At 39.4% G+C, this 21724-nt stretch overlaps 1 protein-coding gene and 1 pseudogene across 1 annotated transcript in view; both read right to left on the bottom strand.

Moving 5' to 3' along the window:
- The window catches only part of LOC145764567 (eukaryotic translation initiation factor 4E type 3-like), a 42540-nt gene that overhangs the window by 10304 nt on the left and 10512 nt on the right, over positions 1-21724 (bottom strand). The window contains exons 4-5 of the mRNA XM_082576191.1: positions 10377-10437; positions 644-710 (exon numbers count right to left, since the gene is read on the bottom strand). Coding sequence (XP_082432317.1) covers positions 644-710; positions 10377-10437 — 128 coding nt within the window. The remainder of the gene's footprint in view (positions 1-643; positions 711-10376; positions 10438-21724) is intronic.
- On the bottom strand, positions 5463-9512 carry LOC145765658 (zinc finger MYM-type protein 1-like; annotated as a pseudogene).

The raw sequence follows: 21724 nt of genomic DNA, 5'->3' as shown, positions 1-21724 counted from the left end.
ATTGTTACTATGCTTCAACGGCACCATGCTGGCGTTTGTCAGCTACCGTACTTCTGTTTCTTTTGTTATCTTAGGAGCAGCGCTCTTGTTGCAAAAAGTAGATCTTTTAATTGAGATCGATCCGCAATGAAGGTCAAACTAATAGAAACATTTGCTTTAGAATTTCTTTTAAAAATAATTTGCGGGGGGCAGCCACCCCGAGCTAAATTCATGGGGGGACGCCGCCCTTCCGGAGTCGGCGCCTATGCTCCATCTTCACCCTTGTTTGGTATCAACACTCAATAGTGGTGCATATCTATTATCCATGTGTCGTGAGCGGGAATCGAACTTCAACTTGATGGAAATTGTGAAGGCCTAGGTCTCAGACTGAGTAGAATTCAAACTTCAGTCGAGATTGTAGACTACTACGGTGTCCAGTATGCCGTTCTCAACCACTCGGCCAAGTCTCAGTTGAGTGAAGCTCGAGTATGGAGTCTTCCATTTTCGTTCGATCGAAGCCTTAATTAGCCTTAGTATTACAGAAGCCACGCTTCTTCATTTTGAATGTTTTGTGAAATTATTATTATTTTTACATTATCACTTAAAGTTTAGACGAAGTTTCAACAAAGTACAAATCACAAATTTTTAGAATAAATGCACTTACCCTTATTAACAACTTCAAGGAACTGTTCTCCAATGCATCCCAAAAGAAGCTTGCTCCATACATTATCCTGCAACAAAGTACCGGTACAGGGGTAACTTTGGGGTCAGGAAACTGGTCAAGTTCGTATGATATTTGAGAGCATCACACACTGCGTAAAGTGCGTATGGCTGGAAAGAAATTGACTTCGTGAATTCAAGATAATATAGTTTCGGGAGAGAGTTTGCTTCCTTGTACCAAAGACAAGCAAGATACAACAATACAACAGGGGTGAGGCATTATAACAATATATTTTACATATTTAAAAATAGTTTTAACAGTCGAACGTTTTAGGCTTAACTTAAGCCCTCATCGGGAATCTGAAAATATTTATAAAAATGCAATATATTTCAACTTCTTGAAGGTAACTAGCTAACTAACTGAGTCTGACTAAAAGCATTAAGAAACACGCAGCGATTAAAAGCAGTAGTGTGGAAAACAGACAGACAGAAAAAAAACTTCATTAGGAAAAGGCAATCACAAAAGTAGTAGTAGTCCAGTTTTAATCCAGTGACGTTACCAAGGGTGACCGGATTCACCTCCAAGTGCCGCAATCGCTTTCATACCCTGTCTCCACATCCATCTGTCTAACGTGTCCTCTCTTGTCAAGCCCACCTTGCTGCTTTCCTCTTCAACTTGCCTTTTCCACGTTTTCTTGGGTCTTCCTTGCTTTCTACGACCCTCCACTTGCAACTCCAGCGCTCTTCTCAAAACATCATCTTGACCCCTTCTCAAAACATGCCCATACCACCTCACTCCATTCGCTTTTGCCAACTTTTCAACATTTTCATTCAACCCAAGCAAGTTCATAAGTTCTTCAGTGTTTCTTTTGTCCATCAGCTTCACACCACACATTGCTCTCACTATCGCCCTCTCAGTTCGTCTTGAAATCGCCAATTTGTTTTCCCATAAGCACCATGTCTCACTTCCGTACAGCATTGCAGATCTCACACAACTAGTATAAATTCTTCCTCTTATTTTCAACGGAAATCTTCTACCACATAACAACTCTCGACACTCTCTGAATTTCACTCAACTAAACCTTACTCTTGCAGTCACTGCCGCTTCACAACTACCACTGGCATTCAATCCATCTCCAAAATAGCAAAAGGCATTCACTGATTCAACTTCGTCATTCAGCTGTTCAACAGGACAAACCATTCCTTCTTCAATCTTCTTGCATCTTTCACATTCACAACCATCTCCGGATCTGCATGCCACTCTCTTCATCTTTGTACATCTTCCATGTACCCACTTCCTGCATTTCTTACACTAAACAGAATTTGCCATCACTCCTCTTCCACATACAGCACATAGGTCAATTTTGCTCATTGTGATTTCACTTTCCGTTCCACTTATTATGACCTTTGTCTGTTTGATATTGACAGTTGACAAGCATACCTTTACATTGAAGCGACTCTTTCTACTTCTCAAATTTTTCTCTCAGATCTTCCATTGTGTCACTCAACAAAACCAAATCATCCGTGTGTAGTATCTCCATCAATGAATCTTCTCTTACACATTCGGTAATCACATCAATCACAATGGCAGCTTCATGGGCGAAACACGTGTCTATCGCTGAGTTTCTGCTACACTCAACTGCCGAGAAACACATGTTTTTGGAAAAGTCTTGATGGCTAGTGTGGAGGCTACACCAGTATGGTTAGCGAAACACAATGCTCGCTGTTCTAAAGTAAGTAGTCAGGTAGTGCTGACGCCAGGAAGATCGCTCCTTCTCAACAAAAATAACATCAGTAGAAAAGTATTTGCACCACGGGGTACGTGATACATTTAGTAAATGTTGGGAATGGACGCGCCTCCCGCAAATAATTGTATGGTTAAAGTTGGGTTGTAGCGTTTGATTAACAGTGCTTCGTGAATTTTTGTGTCAAGTTAGGATTTGCCTTTGCGCAAATTTTAAATGGGTCAGTAGAGAATTTTCAATTTGTGCAAAACAAAAACACACCATGATATGGTCTTTGATGGCACTTTTCGTCTCTAAAGTTCAGATGCTCCCGTACTCTCGTGGTCAAATGTCTGGTGGACATATCGATGTACGTCAATGCCGAATCACACGATCATGTAACACTGTATACGACATTTGAACAGAAAGACAAAAACGTCTGGGACTTTATTTGAAAATACGAACTAACTTTGAATGTTTTGTAAATAGGAAAAACGTCCACATCAAGTTTACTTTTAACAAACTGTCCGATTTTACGAGCAAACGTTTTAGATTCTTTTCCCATAAACGGAATGGACAAGCGTCAAGAAATGCTTCATGTTTAACTCATTTTCAGCGTTTTCTTTTTGTTTGGATTTGTGAAGATAAAGCAATTCAATATTTTCTCAAAGTACAATTTTGGATAACCATTATTATATAGAACATTTGTTTTAATTTCTCTGTTTCAAAAAAAATCATTTTAGCTCAAGCTAATAGGCACACGATCAAACCAAATTTCAATTTCGATGGGCGTAATGCATCAAAATTCAAAAAAAAAACAGTGTGGGTTGGTTTGCGCCAAACCCAAGTATCAAATCCACTGGCATTAATTTTAATTTCTACGTCCAAAAATGGCAAGGTTTCGCGTGCTTTTTCGATGGTAAATTTGATGTTTTGATGTTGAAGTTCAGCAGTTATAAAAAGGTTTCACATGAGGTCTCCTTATAAATTAAGCCAAAAATGTCATCAATGTAACGTAATAACAACTTTGGGTGAAATGCTAGATGCTTTTTCAATAGTTTTGCTTCCAAATGTGCCAGAAAAAAATTAGCAATAGTTGGGCTTAATGAGGATCCCATGGCAACACCTGCAATTTGTTTAAACAATTGGTTTTTGTACATAAATGCCTTCGGAAGCTAAATTCATTAACTTGACAAATATGTCACGCTTGAAAGGTAATTGAGTTGGTTGTGTTTCCGAATAAATGTAGTCAGCAATGTTGTCAATCAGTCTCTTTCAAAGGTACGTTCGTAAACCGGTACATGACATCTGGGCGAGACAAAGTGGGCGATACCCACTTGGGCGAGACAAAGTGGGTGACGAGCCAAGTGAAGGACGGACCAAGTGGGCGACGGTAGCGAAAGTTTAGCCATTCAGAACGGTGGTGACATATTTAATTTATTTAGTTGCTTTGCGGCGTCACGGTTTATCGTGAAGCTTAAGAGAAACCCCTCAGAAAAGAAACAAACGAATGGCCAAAGACTGGTTGAAGTCGGTTATGAACGCTCCCTAACCGTTATCGAAGCTTGTCAGTCGTGAAAAAGTCACATTTTCTGTTTTAGATCATAAAATATGACTTTTCATTTTTACTTTAAAATACAATGATTGAACCCTAGTAACTTCGTAAATGCACTTCAAACAGCTCCTGTCGACATTGAAATTTGATAATTTGTGGAAGAGAAGCAATGAGAGTGTTCTTACATTGAGTTTCATGAAGCATTGAAAGCAACATTTTCATTATTTTCGAAGTCTAGTAATAACTCTTGCTGTTTGATGTTAATTTGGTATTTGTTAATTTGATGGTATGATGTTAATTTGGTATTTATACCGGTATTTCAAAAAATAAAGTCAATTTTGAGGTCATAAAAAATCGGAATGGCCCGTTTCGGTGAGTCCGATTCCGTGAGTCCAGTCCCTATTAGGTGATTTTTTCAATTTTTTTTTTTAATCATTAGGTAGCGTAGCCTAATTATCATTGCCGTTTTAGGGTTAGGAGTTAGGAACTCACCGAATCGGACTCACCGAATAGTAGCAGACCCTAAAAAAATGGCCCTAGTAATGACTGTCAGTCACAATGTGTTCTGTAAACTGCTGATGCGGCTACGCAGCGCCTAGACTAGAGCATTCGGGTTAAAAAATATCAGTCGACTTTAACCCATTTATGCCTAGCGTCCTATATGTAGGGCACCTACTCAAATTAAAATTTTTCTTTGCACGTTTAGTTTTTAGATTTAGACAAAGTCAAAATACATTTATGAGTATTTTTGCAGCATATATCACAACTTTTTTCAAAAATTGCGTTTTGGGTTGTGACGTGACATCATTTTCAATTTTCCCGATTTTGCTAAGTCTGAAATTTTGAAAATTTTGGTTTACAATATCAGCTACTTGAAAGAAAATATTTTCATCAGAAAAAATGACTGAAAAAAATGAACAAATTTTTACAAGTCATTTCGGACAAATAACCGAATAGTCTCAGCAAAAAAAAAAAAAACAGATTGCGTGTGCTATGTTGGTGGCTGGAGCACTTTCATCAGCATCGATGGTGACCGGAAGTTTTTGCAACATACTCCAGCGATAATGATGTTTCAAATTCTTGATGATACCTTGGTCTAAAGCAGTGTTTCTCAACCCCTGGGTCGCGGCCCAAAACTGGGTTGCCGTTTCATTTGGCTGGGTCGCTGTAAGATGTGGTGATAACAGATAATGTCTCTTGAACAAAGTTAAAACTGCCTACCACTACTTTACTTTTTGTAATTTCTAGTATTCAAACTAAGCCGCAAGATTCACCCGACGATTTTGCCACACGCATTTTGTGGTGAAGTGTACACAACAGCATAGGCACCAACTTCTATTTTTGCACGGGGTGGCGGATAGCACAATATGGCATCCTAAAAACTTTCAAACTGCATGTTTTTGTTTGATTTTTACTAAGCGTGTTTCGTAGATGCAATTGTCTTTTCACACCTGATTTGTAGCTTGATAATTTACAAAGCAACTTTAAAACACAGCACAGGGAGGTATGTCGTGAATTTTATTGTTACGTTGCTGCTCTGACACTTAATATTTGGCAAAAGTATTTTTGCGAACAGCAGCTCTGTCAATCCAACTGGTCAAGTTGTAACCTTGAAGCTTCAGCTTGATAAACATTTAAAATTAGGACGTGGTTCACTGGTTCAATCGCTGTTGCGTCATGGTACATAGCAAGTAGGTTTTTATGTGCCTGAGTGCACTAAACGATCGCTCCGCCTCGCAGGTGGTGGAAGGCAACGATAAGTATATTTTCACAATGCAGACCACATTTGGAAGCATTAATGAAATTGTTTCATTGCTTGCAAATAGATCAAGCAGTTGCGAAATAGTTGAAACAGAAATCTGTTTTGGCTGTTGAAAACTTTCGAGCTGTTGCAATTCCAGACGCAGAAGCGTTGGGTTTATGTCATCTTTATATGTGGCAGCAACATTTTCAAAAGCAGCTCTGTTCTCTTCCGATGCTTGATCCTTGGCAAGCAGAACTGTTTCTATGTCATTGATCGTTTTCATGTCCTGCTGTCAATGACGTGACAAAAGTGAAGAAGAACACTGTTTCAATATGTCTAAATAAATGCTTTGGTAGAAAGCAATAAGCATCTACGGTAGAAAAAAACGGTTGCTGTTGCTGGTCATCGAAAGATCTTGCAGTACGTCTACCACGGCCACGCGGCAAAGATGGCAACTGCAAACCCATATTAACAGCTGATTTTTTACATGCGTCGAACAACGCAGATGCCTCACTTTCTGTTACGGCATTCCAAGAAACTGTTGATGATACGGCTTCCAGTAATTCACGTACCTTTCCGACATTGATCCCACGTTTCTGAACAGCGATATGTACAGGGCTTAAAATAAGCAAAAGCTTTTGCAGGACATGCAAGGAAAAGTAAACGTCAAAATTCTCCATGGATAAAACATGGCTAGTGGCATTGTTTCGAGTGACAGCATCCATGCTATCTTTTTTCGGTGCCATGTCAAGCCAATCTAGTATGACCTCATACTGGTCAAAAAAAGCATTTACGGCTGGGAGCTGCATTACCCAGCACGTGGTACAGAGAGGGCGCAATGAAAGCGAGGAAGAAGATTCATTTATCTTCATGAAATCATTAAATTTTGCCAGTCTTTTCGGAGATGCTTTTATAAAATTAACAACAGCACCTAACACTGATATTGCATGCCGTTCTTGTTTAGTGGATTTGAAGCAATCTTGTGCTCGTCGCCCACTTGGTCTCTGTACACGACAAGTGGGCGAGACAAAGTGGGCGATGCCCACTTGGGTGAGACCAGGTGGGCGACGAGTCAAGTGGGCGACGAGACAAGTGGGCGATGAGCCAGGTGGGCGATGGACCAAGTGGGCGACGGCCAAAGTGGGCGACGGTAGCGAAAGTTTAGCCGTTGGGAACGGTGATGACATATTTAATTTATCTAGTTGCTTTGCGGCGTCACGGTTTCTCGTGAAGCTTAAGAGAAACCCCTCAGAAAAGAGACAAACGAATGGCCAAAGAGTGGTTGAAGTGATTATAAAGTCATATTTTCTATTTTAGATCATGAAATATGACTTAATTTTTACTTTAAAATACAATGATTGAGGCAATGAGAGTTCTCACGCTGAGTTTCACGAAGCATTGGAAGCAACATTTTCATTATTTTTTGTAGTCTAGTAATATCGCTTGCTGTTTGATGTTAATTTGCATTGTGACATCATCTTGACATATTATTTTGCAACACACAATCCAGTCTCTGAATATTATAAACACTTGCGGTACATGTACAATTGCGGTTTTACATGTATTTTGAACAATAACAAACCACTCAAACAACCAACAAAAAACTTTTGTTTTGCTTGAAAATCGCTACAAAAATTCAAATGTCTAATGCATGTACCCAGTGGCGTACGCAGGATTTTCTCAACGGGGGGACCATTGAAAATGCTTTTAAATCGAAACGAAAAAAATTAAAAAACGCCCATTTGCTAGTAATAGCCGATAGGTTACTGGCATAGGTACTCAGCTTGCATTGACGATAATGTTTTAATTTGCAACGGCTAGTTTACTCATTTGGATAGATGTTGTATTGAAAACAAACGATACGATATAACATTCTTAACGTCGCATTTAATGCCTTACGTAGACGACGTAATTGGCTTACTAAACCCAATGAACTACGCGTATTGAGGGTACGTTCAGTGGCGTACGCAGGATTTTGTTCCGTGGGGAGGGGGGCATTCGATATAATTTGACTTTTTTTTTCAAGAGTTGCCTTATGCTACTCTATAGTCTGACCAAGGTTTAAGGTAGCTTACCTGTTGGTGAAATATAGACTCTCACGGTCTTTGCGTATGTCACTGTACAGATACCGATTCTGAATATGAAAAGCATGATAGTAGGCCTAAACGGAGAAGTAAAAACCATAATAGTTCGATCATGATAGGCAACGCCATTACCTTAATTAAAGCATAAATCGAACTACTCTGTGAAGGTTTAAATATCGAATGCAATTTTAACTTTAATCAAAAATTACCACACTCTGAACTATAGAACGAAAAAGAAGGCCTACCCTAAACCACCTCAAGCAAAACATATTTACGCTACACAATAACGCTAAAAAAATGCGCTTAGTAAGAGACTAAGAGTATGTAAAGCTAATAAATCATTCAATGGACAATTGAAAACTTTGATTAAGATTCTCAAGAAATGTTGCTTTCAACTCTGGTTTCTCTCCAAGCGTAGCCTACCGGTACCCATAAAATTTCATATCATATTATTAGCCTATTTCAAGCTTTGATACACCTAAATTTCGATAAATGTAATACGTTTTTGGCATGCAAGATTAGATTGATTAAATTACCTATAAAAGTTATTTTGGATATTTATGGTGGCCCATAGACCTACCAGACAATAAACAAACTTGAATTACAATAGACGCAAAACGGTTTGCATGAGATTTTACGTAGGGCGATAAAATGACGAAAAAGACAATAGTGTTTTTAATTATCGTCCAGCAATAATGGTGAGAGCAAAATAATGATAAGCCGGAGTGCTAGGACTAAATTCACCTGATTAGAAACGAAAACCCGGAATCTAGGCTATTACGTTTGCACCAAGGTGATAAACGCAACGTACACAATCAAATAAGTAATTTTAGACAAAGTTCAATCATCGATTGTTCTTGCTAAACTCTGTTATTACGTCATCATAGTTTAGCTCTAACTCCGTATGAATGAACAATAATGCCAGTCCGTTGAGACGTTCTTCTCCCATTGTAGATCATGGGCCATGTATTTCGTATTGGCTTAGTTAGTCTATAAAACGGCATTGTTAATTGCTTTGACAGTGCAATCCAAAACATATTAAATGTCTTAATTTACGTCGTTAACTACTAAAACATTTTTAAGGGGAGGGGGGCATGGCCCAATGTCCCCCCCTGCGTACGCTACTGCATGTACCTACCAAACCAGCTACTTAGTAGTTAAGATCTCAGCACTGGCTGACCTAGTCACCTACCGCAAGTGTTTATAATATTCAGAGACTGGATTGTGTGTTGCAAAATAATATGTCATGATGTCACAATGCAAATTAACATCAAACAGCCGTTTAGACTACAAAAAGTAAAATGTTGCTTCCAATGCTTCGTGAAACTCAACGTGAAAACTCTCATTGCCTCAATCATTGCATTTTAAAGTAAAAATTAAAAGTCATATTTCATGATCTAAAATAGAAAATATGACTTTATAATCACTTCAACCACTCTTTGGCCATTCGTTTGTCTCTTTTCTGAGGGGTTTCTCTTAAGCTTCACGATAAACCGTGACGCCGCAAAACAACTAGATAAATTAAATATGTCATCACCGTTCCCAACGGCTAAACTTTCGCTACCGTCGCCTACTTTGACCGTCGCCCACCTGGCTCATCGCCCACTTGTCTCATCGCCCACTTGACTCGTCGCCCACCTGGTCTCGTCCAAGTGGGTATCGCCCACTTTGTCTCGCCCACTTGTCATGTACCGCTTGGTCTCGCCCAAGTGGGTATCGCCCAGTTTGTCTCGCCCAGATGTCGTGTACCATTCGTAAACAGACATTTAACATCAGAACTGACCACCATTTGTCTGGAAGATGGAGAATAATTTTTTATAGTTTTTCTAAAAAATGATTTGTGGAGTTAAGCATATAAGAATTTGGATTGTACGGTTTGATCATACTATCCAAGAATTTTGCCAGTTCATATTCCGGGTCTGCTACTATTCGGTGAGTCCGATTCGGTGAGTTCCTAACCTCTAACCCCTAACCCTAAAACGGCAATGACAATTAGGCTACGGTATCCGATAATTTAAAAAAAAATTGAAAAAATCCCCCGTTAAGGGATCGGACTCACCGAATCGGACTCACCGAATCGGACTCACCGAAACGGGCCATTCCGTCATATTCCGGAGAGCCTATCATGGAAACCACAGGCCGAAGAGGGGTAGCTTACCTTCCTTGTGCACTTTTACTTGTGATTGTATTTGCACTCTAAAATCAGGGCTAAAGTTGAAATTAAAATTATCCCCTCCCCATTATTACGCTTAATCGTTTGGTTGTATGTTAAATGAAGGACCATTGTATAGTATAACATTTCATCCTCAATAATATCAAAGAGCCAAAACAGAGGTTGACAGACATCGGTGTCTATATCATTAATTAGGCTAAGATGTATCCTTTAATAGAAAGTGATTCTATGCTATGTTTTCTGTCAAAATCACAGAATGCAGTCAAGTTTTTTGTGATCAACAGTTTTATCACTTGTTGACTTATCACTGATTTGATTTGTGTGTTAGGGGAAAAGATTAAAACTAACCACAGGTAGTTATCCAAAACTGAAATACAATCTAAAAAAAACAAAGATAGTCTAAAGAACGAAACCACCATGGAAACACAACGACAATGTACGAAAAAGGTAAGCTTACAGTGCAAAGTTTGTGGCAACGTAGTTTCCACATTCCTCCGTTTGCGTTCACCTCATCCTCCCTGTAACAAAAAATCTATTTTTTTAAAATAATTGCGGGTGATGAGGTTGGCACCACACTTGCCAAGGTTTCACACAAAAAGTGCTAAAAAGGATTTTTCTTCATTAACACTAAAACTACTTAATTACCGGTCAGACATTTGTTTTTGCAATATTTTCTGTATATGAGCACATATTCGACTAATATGATGGCTAATCCTTGAGTTAGGTATGGTCTACATGCTCTATGAAGATAATCACTTTAAACAAATAAACTCCGGAAAAAAACATAAATATACCTAGAACTACTACACCAGTCGACAAGTTGAAATATTGAATAAATTGTTCTTGTAGATATCGAATAATCAAACTTATTTGACAAAAGCTCGGGCAGAGGTTTGGTTTTCCATCTCTACCAAATATGTTGTTTCAGAAACATCTACCTACAAACAACGCTATCCTTATGTGCTTATCTACAGGTCAATTGACTGGTGTGGTCGTTCTAGGTATATCAACCTTCCCGTAGTTTTGTAGTTTAAGTTTTTCCGATACTACTACGTCAAATAACGAAACTCATTTGCTGTCAGCTTCATCATTAGGTTTGTTACCAACTACAAACGAGATAATTTTTCAGTAGTTCTAGGATTAGACAAGGAAGTAGCAGGTAGCAAGAAAAAAGCAATTCAGATTGAAGCAAATACAGCATCTATGCTGCGGCGTGCAGCCGTTACATTGCTAAAAAGCATTATCACTAGAGCAACTGTTACTATGTAAAAAAAATACAGTGCTGCTATAGTGCTATAGCTATCGCTAAAAAAGCAGCGCACTTGGTTAGTTTTGAATTTTTATCTTTACACTGACAAAGCCTTGAATTATAGGTTATTTCAGGTGGTTTCGCATACATGTAGATTGTAGAGGCTTTTGACACAGGGCCGGTTACCGAAATTGGCAGAGCTAAGTTTCCAATTGTTGCCAGAAAATTATTCCATCCCAGGCCTCAAAATTCGTTTTTGTTGACGGCGAACAAACATGTCCGGTCTAAGCAGCTATCTCGGCGAACAAATTAAGTCTCACGGCGGACGCACCAGTTTTAGCGTCGATCGTCATGCTTAACCCATATCCTCTTGAATCAAATTTTTTTTGCAATTTTTTGTATGTATATTATTTTTGAGGTATCTTAACCAAATTGAACAATATTTTTGAAAAATAAAATTTGGTGGGTACAATTATCAACAATTTTTAGCCTGTCAGTTTAAACTGACGTTAGGAGCAGGAGGGGGCATATAAAATAAATACGAAAAAGTTTTCTCGGTCAGTGTTTAGTCTAATACGTATTCAAGTCCAGTGGCGTAGCCAAGGGGAGTTTTAGGGGTTAACCCCCCCTTTGGCACGTGTGTGACGTCACGATATTGAGAATGATGCTGTCAGTCTAAAAAAAAATTGCCTAATTTTAAACAAAATTGCATTAAAAGAGCGAGTTTTGCCAATATCAAACATTCAAACATCTCAGCCAGGAAGTAGCAACAAGAAAACACAGAGACTTAGCTTATTTTCCGAAAAATGCCGAAGAAAACATGATCTTATCCTTTTGCTATGCTACCGGACAGCACCATTTTACAGGAATATTCGTACCCACATTTTTATTGAAAATTCTCTCAGAATGCACCAAATTCAAAAGAATTTTTCAAAATTTTCTGGGGGTGGCCCCCCAGACCCCCCGCCGTTGGGTGGTCAAAAACCCCCTTTCAAAATTCCTGGCTACGCTACTGTATTCAACCAAAGCAATAATGGACAAAAAAGTCAAGAAATCACTACATGTTAACGAATCAAACAAATGTCACAGTATCAAAAGATAGGAATGTTCTTGGTTGATTCAACGTCTGGCGATATTGATTTATTGTAAAAAGGTACTTTATATTGGCTTGAAACCATTTCGTCTCACATGTTCACCCGGCTGGAGTTCAGCTGAAAGAGCCCAATTCTGACATCATCTATTTCATGTGGTTCTCCTTAAAACACTGATGATGTAGGCCAACATTGCAGGTTTCACAAAAATAAAGGGATGTTCCAGAACATCCTGGTTTGGCGCAGTGGCGTTGCTTCTCTTTTATGATCCAGTGTTGGGCAGTGCTGTATTTTATATGGGGCTGCGGAGATGCCCTGGGTCCCGGAAACAGTATATCTGGAACATCTTTTCGATAAAGCTGGTGGTAACTTTCAACAATTGCTCTTCTGAAGCTCAGAGCATCTAAAGTTTAGATGGTGAAATTAGCTAGTGAAATTCGTTTAGATTCTAAACGAATTTCACCAGCATCGGTCTTGCGATGGCGATATATTTAAAATGCATTGTTGACTGCCCTATCAATACAAAAACGAAATAATGGCCACCACCATTTTTTGCTTCTCAAGTTGATCATATACTTTGAAACATTTTGATCCAAACGGTCAACACCATCCATGTGTTGGTTGTAAACGTGTATTACATTTGGCTGCTGAATATCAATCTTTTTTCTTTCCTGCTTACTATATCGCTTCGCTTTTTGCAGTGGGTTTTTTCCTGCAAAGGTTGACAGAACATTTATTACTTTTCTGTCTTTTCATCGGATAGCAGCGATGTTATGTGATGTCTCCACAGCAACATCCGAGGCACCTCTGTGTAACTTGTCAGCTTCATTAACTCGCTTGAGGGGAGGATTTTCCATGCGGTTAACTCTGGCTGTTCCTGTAGCTGCAATAGACTTTTCACGAAGGTGTCGCAGAAGTCCCGGACTTGTGAAAAAGTTGTCCATAACCACATGATAGTTGGAACTGGACTCGCTTTGTGGAAGTAGATGTTGCACCAAATGAGCTACTACTGCAGCACCCATCCCAAGCCCAATACCCTCGTACTCTTCCAGCTGGGAGTCTTTTCCTGCATAAAGGCGGAATTGTACGCAGTAGCCTAACGGCTTCGCTAGCACCCACAGCTTATAGCCAAACCTTATAGGCTTCCCATGAATGTATTGTTTTGCGCCATGTTTCCCAAAGTATGGTACCATGCTAAGGCATGCTTTCATCCACACTCACATTAGTGTTGGGCGATATATCGAATTTTCGATACGATACGATATCTTTTCAATATCGATATTTATTTCAATATCGTTCGATATTTTAACTATTACAGCCCTAACTCGTAACTGCAAACCCCTACAAAACCGTTGCCGAGGCCAAACGGCAAAAGTTGAAATTGCATCGGCAATTGCTATGAACGTTTATTACTGTACTAAAAAATTGTTCCAAAACATGTAAAACGAGAAGCGAAAAATATACTAGAATAGTCTATCCCGACCGCACAGTTTGATTTGTTGTGATGTAATAATACCAAAAGTAGCGATAAAGCGAGCAACGCGACACGCACGCTGTTACGATAATTCACGTTGAATAACTCACGGGGAGGAAAAGTAAGTTAATTTTGGGTTGATTCAACGTTCGAGTCAGCACAAATCGATTTAATTTTTCCGGCGGGTTATATTGCGTAACAACGATGCCCAATCAGAAATTTACGTTTGTTTTACATTAATTCAACATCTAGCGACGTTGAATTATCATAAAATAACGTTAATTGCTCAACCAAGTACCGGTAACAAATTAATAGCTTCCTGCGAGAAGATTGCCTCAATTTACGTGTGCACTAACATAATTTCGGCACAATTGGGCTACTGCGAGCAACACAAAGTCTGTTTGATGAAGAACTAGATGTCAGAATCGGTATCATCAGAGGATGAGGTTGTCGTGTCATCACTGGAATCGGACACATCAAGAGGCTCATCGCTTGGCTGTAAATCTACACTGTCTTCGCCGTTGTAGCGTGTAGTATAGCGTCCACGTTTAGCCGCTTTCGTGCTTTGATACCCATCCACACGCCTCTTTCGCATAGCTCCATCAGGGAGTTGACTTAGGAGCAAATGTATGGCTGTGGCATAACGACTGGGAGGAATGTCTGACCTAACCTTGCAAGCGCTCGTGTGGCCTCAGCATTTTTATTGCCGATGCTAATGCGCCATTCATGCATCTGCGTCGGCAATCACCTCGACACTTGCCGACACTAATTTCAAGGATTGAGAAACTCTTTTCTTAGTTAGAACAAAAATATCGAAAAGTATCGAAATATCGAGTATTTTTTCAAATATCGTATCGTTTTGTTTTTTTCAATATCGCCCAACACTAACTCACATGTTGTTCAGGTTTGTAGTTTGCAAAGCATTGTTTGTTCACTGCAGCGAAGAATGGCCGGAGTTTGGAAAATTTGTCACTTTTGTCTAGTTGCTGGTTGTCAGCTGGGTTTTTTTTTTCGGTCATTTACCGATTTTTTAGCAAAATGTCCGAAAAAAATATAGTCAATTCGGTCAAAATGTCCGAAAAATATATAGTCAAATCGGGTGTTGCAAGGTTGAGTTTCGCTGATGAACGTTGAAGAAAGTTTTCTCAGTTAAAACACGACAACGTTTCTCAGCGAAACTTAATGTTGTAGCTCATAGGCGCCTAACTATTTTTTTGGCCGTGGGTGCGAAAGCGTGTTTCATCAGCAGCAACGTAAATTCAGCAAAATGTCACGCAGATGGATGACGTAATTATGTCGTAACACTAGGATTGCTTTTATTGCCACACTCGCAGTTATCGCTACGTTCGACCTACCGTTAATTATTATAAACAAAACTCGACCACTTCGGTTAAGCAAACACATGCCATGCGTTTACGTAGGCTAGCGGTTGATGGACTGCGACTCTTTAAGCTAAGCCCAACATAAAGTTTAGCAACGAATTAGATTTATTACCATGAAACAAGAGACGAAAAAGTTTACTAAAAAGTAAAAGGTGTACTGTAAATGGAATGACAATGTCTTGAAAATGGAATGCAAATACTAACTTGATTATATGCTTGAAAATGTACCTGTTGAAAGTAAAATCATTCACGTTTACATCAATTCAACAGCACGTCACCTTGAATAAATTTAAAAGTTACTGGCATCCGTAAACACTAAACAGCCCTTGAAAAATAGTTACGAACAGACGTTTGATTAAGTTTTCGACTTGACATAGCTCCCTTTTGACTACAATATCGCAACTTATGACTGACCTGTTTTCGCGTTGCAGATGAAACAAAAGATGCGCATATTCCCCGCCTTCGATCGGGTTTCTATGGCAACGGTCGTGTGTGCGCCATGCAGTTTGCGCGAGTCCGTTACTGCGTTGATTATGTCGCGTGTGCGCAATGCGGTTTGTACCAGCCCTTGTTGCGTTGGTTGGTGGTTACGTCGTGCCGAGACTTCAAGTTCATTTTCACAGCGAGCGATTCACTGCCGCGACAATTCACTGTAGAGGTTTCGACTTTCGAAAGCAACATCGAGTCTGTTTGCAAGCGCATAAAGCCAAACGCACGCTCTCCGTCTACGTAGCAAATTATGTTGTTTTTGGGTGCATTCAACATCTGATGACATTGAATCGACACAAAATGGTAGATTTTTGCTATGTCGCAAGCAGCAAAATCAGTCATTTTTACATTGATTCAACGTCTGCAGACGTTAAATCAATGTAAAAATGACAGATTTTGTCTGGTGTGGAATTGTAGCATCCTACTATCTATCCTACTATCATCAGTGATTATTTATCGCGAAGCTGTTGCGGTTTGCTTTCAAAAAATGTTGTCCTGCTGCCGATCGCTAGTTCATCATCTATTGTTTTATGTATCAATACAGCATAAAAAGTTGGCGCCTATGTTGTAGCTAGTCAGGAAGTGCAAATTTTGGTTTGTATCAGCTACTTGAAAGGAAATATTTTCATCAGAAAAAATGACCGAAATAAATAAAAAATGACCGAATTTTTTCAAGTCATTTCGGACAAATGACCGAAAAGTTTCAGCGAAAAAAAAAACCCAGGTTGTCAGAGAGATGAAGAAATTGCTTACATTCCTCAAATTCATTTTTTGTCATCAGTTCAGTTACCATTTGGTTGTTGGAATCCTTTCGCCTCTGCCAATACATCTCTTGTCGTGACATTTGATTATATCCGCTTAACAGAAGGATAACTTGAAATTGATAATGTTTCAAGTGCATCGACTTGTTGAATGCCCTCATTCCCAACGAGATCCAATTCAGCATTAGCCAACAACTGTCTACCACATAGATTGTCTGGAATACAATCCATTTCACCACCATCATCTTCATCTGTATCCATGCCATCATCTTCAGGAGGAAATATAACTAAATTTGCTTTAGAAACGACTTCTGATATTGATTTTTCATCAGTTTCTAACCTTTCAAGAGTTTCCAATGCTTCAAAACTGTCAATTTGTTGCTATCATGCAAATGTTTTGCCATTGCTATGCTGTATGAAATCAAAAGATGTATGATATATCACTACTTTTAACTTCAAAATGAAACAGTTATACCATATTATGTTCACCAATTGACCTAGATTAAGTTTTCATTTGCTAATATATCAACGTTTTGCTTGAGAATCAAAATGTTTGCAAAATAAGTTCCCCTAAACTCAACTATTCTGCACATAATTTGTAAAATCATTTACAATTTACATGCTCCCTTCTGCCCCTAGCGTCAGTTTAAACTGACGGAAGCGGAAATGGTACAAAACTTAAACAAACAATTAATTTCTTCTAAGTATGCAAAATATGGATACAGCAATGTTAGTTCTAACTAATTTCGTGGTTTATGTCATTATAACGCAATCCAGTAAAAATTGACACCGCTATAATTACGAACAACAAAAAATATGCATTTTGGAAATTTGATTCGTTATATCCAGTCGAAGGATAAACGGAATTTCACTAAATGTACTATAGTGTTAGGTACAGACCTTACGAACCGCATAACATACTAACTGGGTTTCGACAAAACGGTTTGTAATCTAGAAACCATCTAAACGTGCTGTCAGTTTAAACTGACGGTAGGATGATATGGGTTAATCACTTTATCTTGATAATTCTTCGCCATTTGAGAACTATAGCTACGGTTTAGAAAGCTTTTTAAAATTTCAGTAAAGTCACTCTGAAAGGCTTTCATCAGACCAACGACGTGCGCTTGAAAAGTCAAGGCGCCGTGTAGCTGCTTAGTACGCCGCACAAGATTAACTTCCACCGAACGAGGTCGTGTGGCTTCTTGCATCACAATTGCGCCACAATCACAATTGTGACACGAGTCGGAAAACTTCTACACTAACGCTACTATTTTCTGCTGTGTAAAGTTTAACTAGGCTTCTTTTTTAGGTTTATTTTTACGTGTCATGTGAGAGAAAGCAAATTTTCCCTGGGCGTTTTCTTTATTACTGTAATACAAAAACTTAACAAATTTTGCGGCATCTTGCTGTAATAGCCGTATAAATCTTTCGTATAAATCTAATTTAGTAACCAACCTTGCCTTATCAATGTTACTCGGGAATCAAAACCAGACATTGTGACGTAAGACTTGAACTAAGTTGCGCGTGATTAGTGTAGAAGTACCGGTACTCCCGTCGATTCTTAGGGAAGAATTCACCTTTGTTACGCTGATTCAATGTCAGCAAGAATGCCGTCAATAGTTGAAGCAAAATAAAAATCGAAATTTTTCCTGTTTGAATGGAAGCTAAGGGATACAGTATTCACATTTTCTAGACGCGCGCTAGAAAGCGTGGGGAATTATATTCTCGCAACAATTGTTTGTGCTATGCAATGACGATTTGTATCGCTAGTTCTTGTGTTATTTCTCGGCGGACAAATATGACCTATCTAGATGGTACTTCCGCGGACATCACATGCTGTGACGGCGGACATGTCCGCGGTGTATGCCGTGAATTTCGAGGCCTGCCATCCACCAGGTGCCGCTGGATGGAAATTAGAGAGCAGTCCTGAAATGTGTTGCTGAAGCACATTCCCAAACGAGTGCTGTGTGATCTTGGATTGGGCACGTAACCATTGCGCTGATGAGGCACACTACTTTCCAGTGCCCACCTCTGCTTAAATCCAAGCACGTATTAAATAGAATCAGCTTTGGGGTTTAATAATATTGAATATTCAAAATAAAATCACTCAAGAGGATGAAGTGCAGTGTGCTGTATTCACAAAAGATAAAGTGCCAATGCTTATTGCTTATCTCCAGAGTGCATTTTGCACGGTGTACTAAAATACATTAGTTTTAACTGGTTGTAAACTTAACTCTATGGAACATAAAATAACGATAATAAAAGACGCGCTCAAACTAAACAGCATGCAAGCTTCCCAGCCACTGCACTACAATGTGAGTGGCAACTCATCGAGTAAGCAGAGTCACGCAGCAATTAATCAGCCAGAAGCAAAGTAAAGGAAACACAGTAGCAATAATAGTACGCAATAATAACGCAATTTTATGACATTCTTCCCTACAACAAAATGAGAGCAAATACAGAATTACAGAAGTATAACTAAGCATTTACATATAAGGTACAACTCCATATCGATCTACTCCTTTTCGAACTCTAGTAGATCGACGCGGTTCTTGAATAAATCCTTCGGAGCATGCCGGCTGAGGATTATTGGAGGGTTGATCTGCCGGTTCGTCTAAAGCAATTGGGTGCTCTTTGGTAGGGCCGATGTCAACACTCGTACTTTGACCAACACTCATACCGCTGGGGTTAGTTGTTTCATTCAGAGCAGGTTCTTCTTCCATTCTCGGAGCGATGTCACGTAAAGAAACAGTTGTTTCCCGTCCACTTGGCAAACGGACCACGGCATAATTCGGTGTAGTGTGCACCACATCAACCTCGTCTACTAACGGGTCGTATTTGCTGTTTCGGACATGCCGTTTCAGATAAGCAGATCCTGGACTACTCAACCATGTAGGCACAGACGTTCCAAACGAAGATTTACGTTTGTAATTGAATAAACGTTCGTGTGGGGTTTGATTGGTCGCAGTACAAAGAAGTGATCGGATTGAATGAAGAGCATCAGGAAGCACTAACTCCCACTGACGAGTATCCAATTTTCGAGACTTTAAAGCTAACTTGATTGCAGACCAAACAATTCCATTGTAACGCTCGCACTGACCATTACCGGGTGCGTTATACACAGACGTGCGGCTACTTGCAATACCACGCCGCTGAAGATAAGAAGACAGTTCACGAGACATAAATGCAGTACCTCTATCAGTATGAATATAACTTGGCATACCAAATAATGAAAACAATTGATTCAAACAAGTTATCACAGTTTTTGAGTCAACATTCGAACAGGGGAAGGCAAAGGGAAAACGTGAAAATTCGTCTACTATCATTAGTATATAATGATTTTTACTGGATGACGGCAACGGACCTTTGAAGTCCAAACTAAGCCTTTCAAATGGCTGGGTCGCTTTTACTAGTTCCGCATTAGGCGGCTTGTAAAATTTAGGTTTGATTTCACAACATATCTTACAACGGTTAACAACTTGTCGCACATCTTCAATGGAATAAGGCAAATTTTTCATTCGAATAAAATGATGAAGACGGGTGATACCAGGATGGCACAACGATTCGTGAATTTCAATCAACGTATTGTCAAACATGCTTGCACAAAAGGCTCGCGACAAGGCATCTGGCACATTATTGAACTTGCCTGCCCGATATACAATTTCAAAATCAAACTCACTTAATAACATACGCCAGCGCATTATCTTCTCATTTTTGATCTTACCATAATTTTGGGAACTGTACAATGTACACAAATGTTACTGATTTTTGATCAGTAATGATCGTAAAGTGGCGGCCTGACAAAAATGGGCCCATTTCCGAACTGCCTCAACTATGGCAGCGGCTTCTTTTTCCACGCTGGAATGACGGAGCTCGTTCTTGTTCAACATTCTAGAAAAGAACGCCACAGGACGATTTTGTTGATTTAAGGAAGCAGAAATTGCATTCTCAGATGCATCAGTTTCTATCACAAACGGCGAGGTTTCGTCAATTACGGTATCTGTAAGGCAGCAGACGCCAAGTCGTTTTTGAGTGTATTGAAAGCTTGTTCAGCTTTACTACATATAGGATATCTATCGGCATTGATAAGAGGCTTATTTTTTCTGAAAATTTTGGCAACCACTGCGCAATGCGCATAATAAGAAAATGTACCAATAATGCGTTGAAGTTCCTTTGAGCTATTTGGCACAGGTAGATCAAGAATCGGTTTTACTCTATCGGAATCGGGTCGTAAAATGCCCTGAGATTTGATAGCCCAACAGTTTGATGGAATTCGTCGCAAAAATACTCTTATCCTTGTTCAAGGTGAGATTACATTCTTTCACAGCTTTTAAAAATGTGTTCAAATTAGCATCGTGCTCTTCTCGTGTGCGACCACAGACCGTAATGTCATCCAAATAAGCAAAAGTACCCTTGCAGTTAAATTTTGCAATGACTTGATTTACCACACGCTGGAAACAAGGAACTGCGTTTTTCAGGCCAAATGGTACTCGCTTAAATTGATACAGTTGCCCATCCGCTTCGAATGCAGTATACTTTTTTTCTTCAGGGAGCAACATCACTTGGTGATAAGCACTTCGCAGGTCTAGTGTGGAAAACCACTTGTACTTAAATACCTCACTAATGATGCTTTGGATTTTTGGTAACGGATATGCGTCTAGATAAGTGAATTTATTAATTGTTTGACTATAGTCCACGCACATGCGTTTTTATGATTCTCGTTTTTTACAACTACCACTTGCGCACGCCATGGCGATGAGCTAGGCTCAATGATGTCGTCCTCCAACAGTTGAGAAATGTGATCAGAAATAAATAACTGGTCCGCTTTAGAGTAGTTACGTCTTTTAGCTGCAATGGGTCGGCAGTCGGAGGTCAGATGTTCAAATAACCGTACTGGTTTAAGACCTCGAATTGGCTTTAAGACACCGAGTTGCAAAGGTAACTCAGGACCTCCAAAATTAAAACTCACGGTTTCATGTTGTCGTAAGAATTCTCGTCCCAAGATTATATCCCATAACAAATCATCCATGACTGAAAAGTCAACATCGGAGTATTTGCGGCCTTGTAGTTCTACCGACGCAGCACAGCAGCCTTGAGTTTCAACAGTAGCACCTTTAACAGCCAAATCAATTTTCATGTTAGTGCTGGGACTGGCAATGTCGATTTTTGCCTTACGACAAAATTTGCTGTCCATGTGGTTGAGCTTAGCTCCAGTATCGAGGAGACAATTGGCTAATGAACCATTCACCAGGACATACAAATTCACATTTTCTCCATTTTTAACTGACGTCAATAGCGTAGATAGTTCAAAGTTTGGTTTCTTTTTGTCAAAGTCAGACGCAGCAGCATTTATCCGTGG

This window comes from Aplidium turbinatum, chromosome 2, assembly GCF_918807975.1.
Source record: "Aplidium turbinatum chromosome 2, kaAplTurb1.1, whole genome shotgun sequence".
In the NCBI taxonomy this organism is placed as follows: Eukaryota; Metazoa; Chordata; class Ascidiacea; order Aplousobranchia; family Polyclinidae; genus Aplidium; species Aplidium turbinatum.
This window is presented reverse-complemented; position numbering and strand designations above follow the sequence as displayed.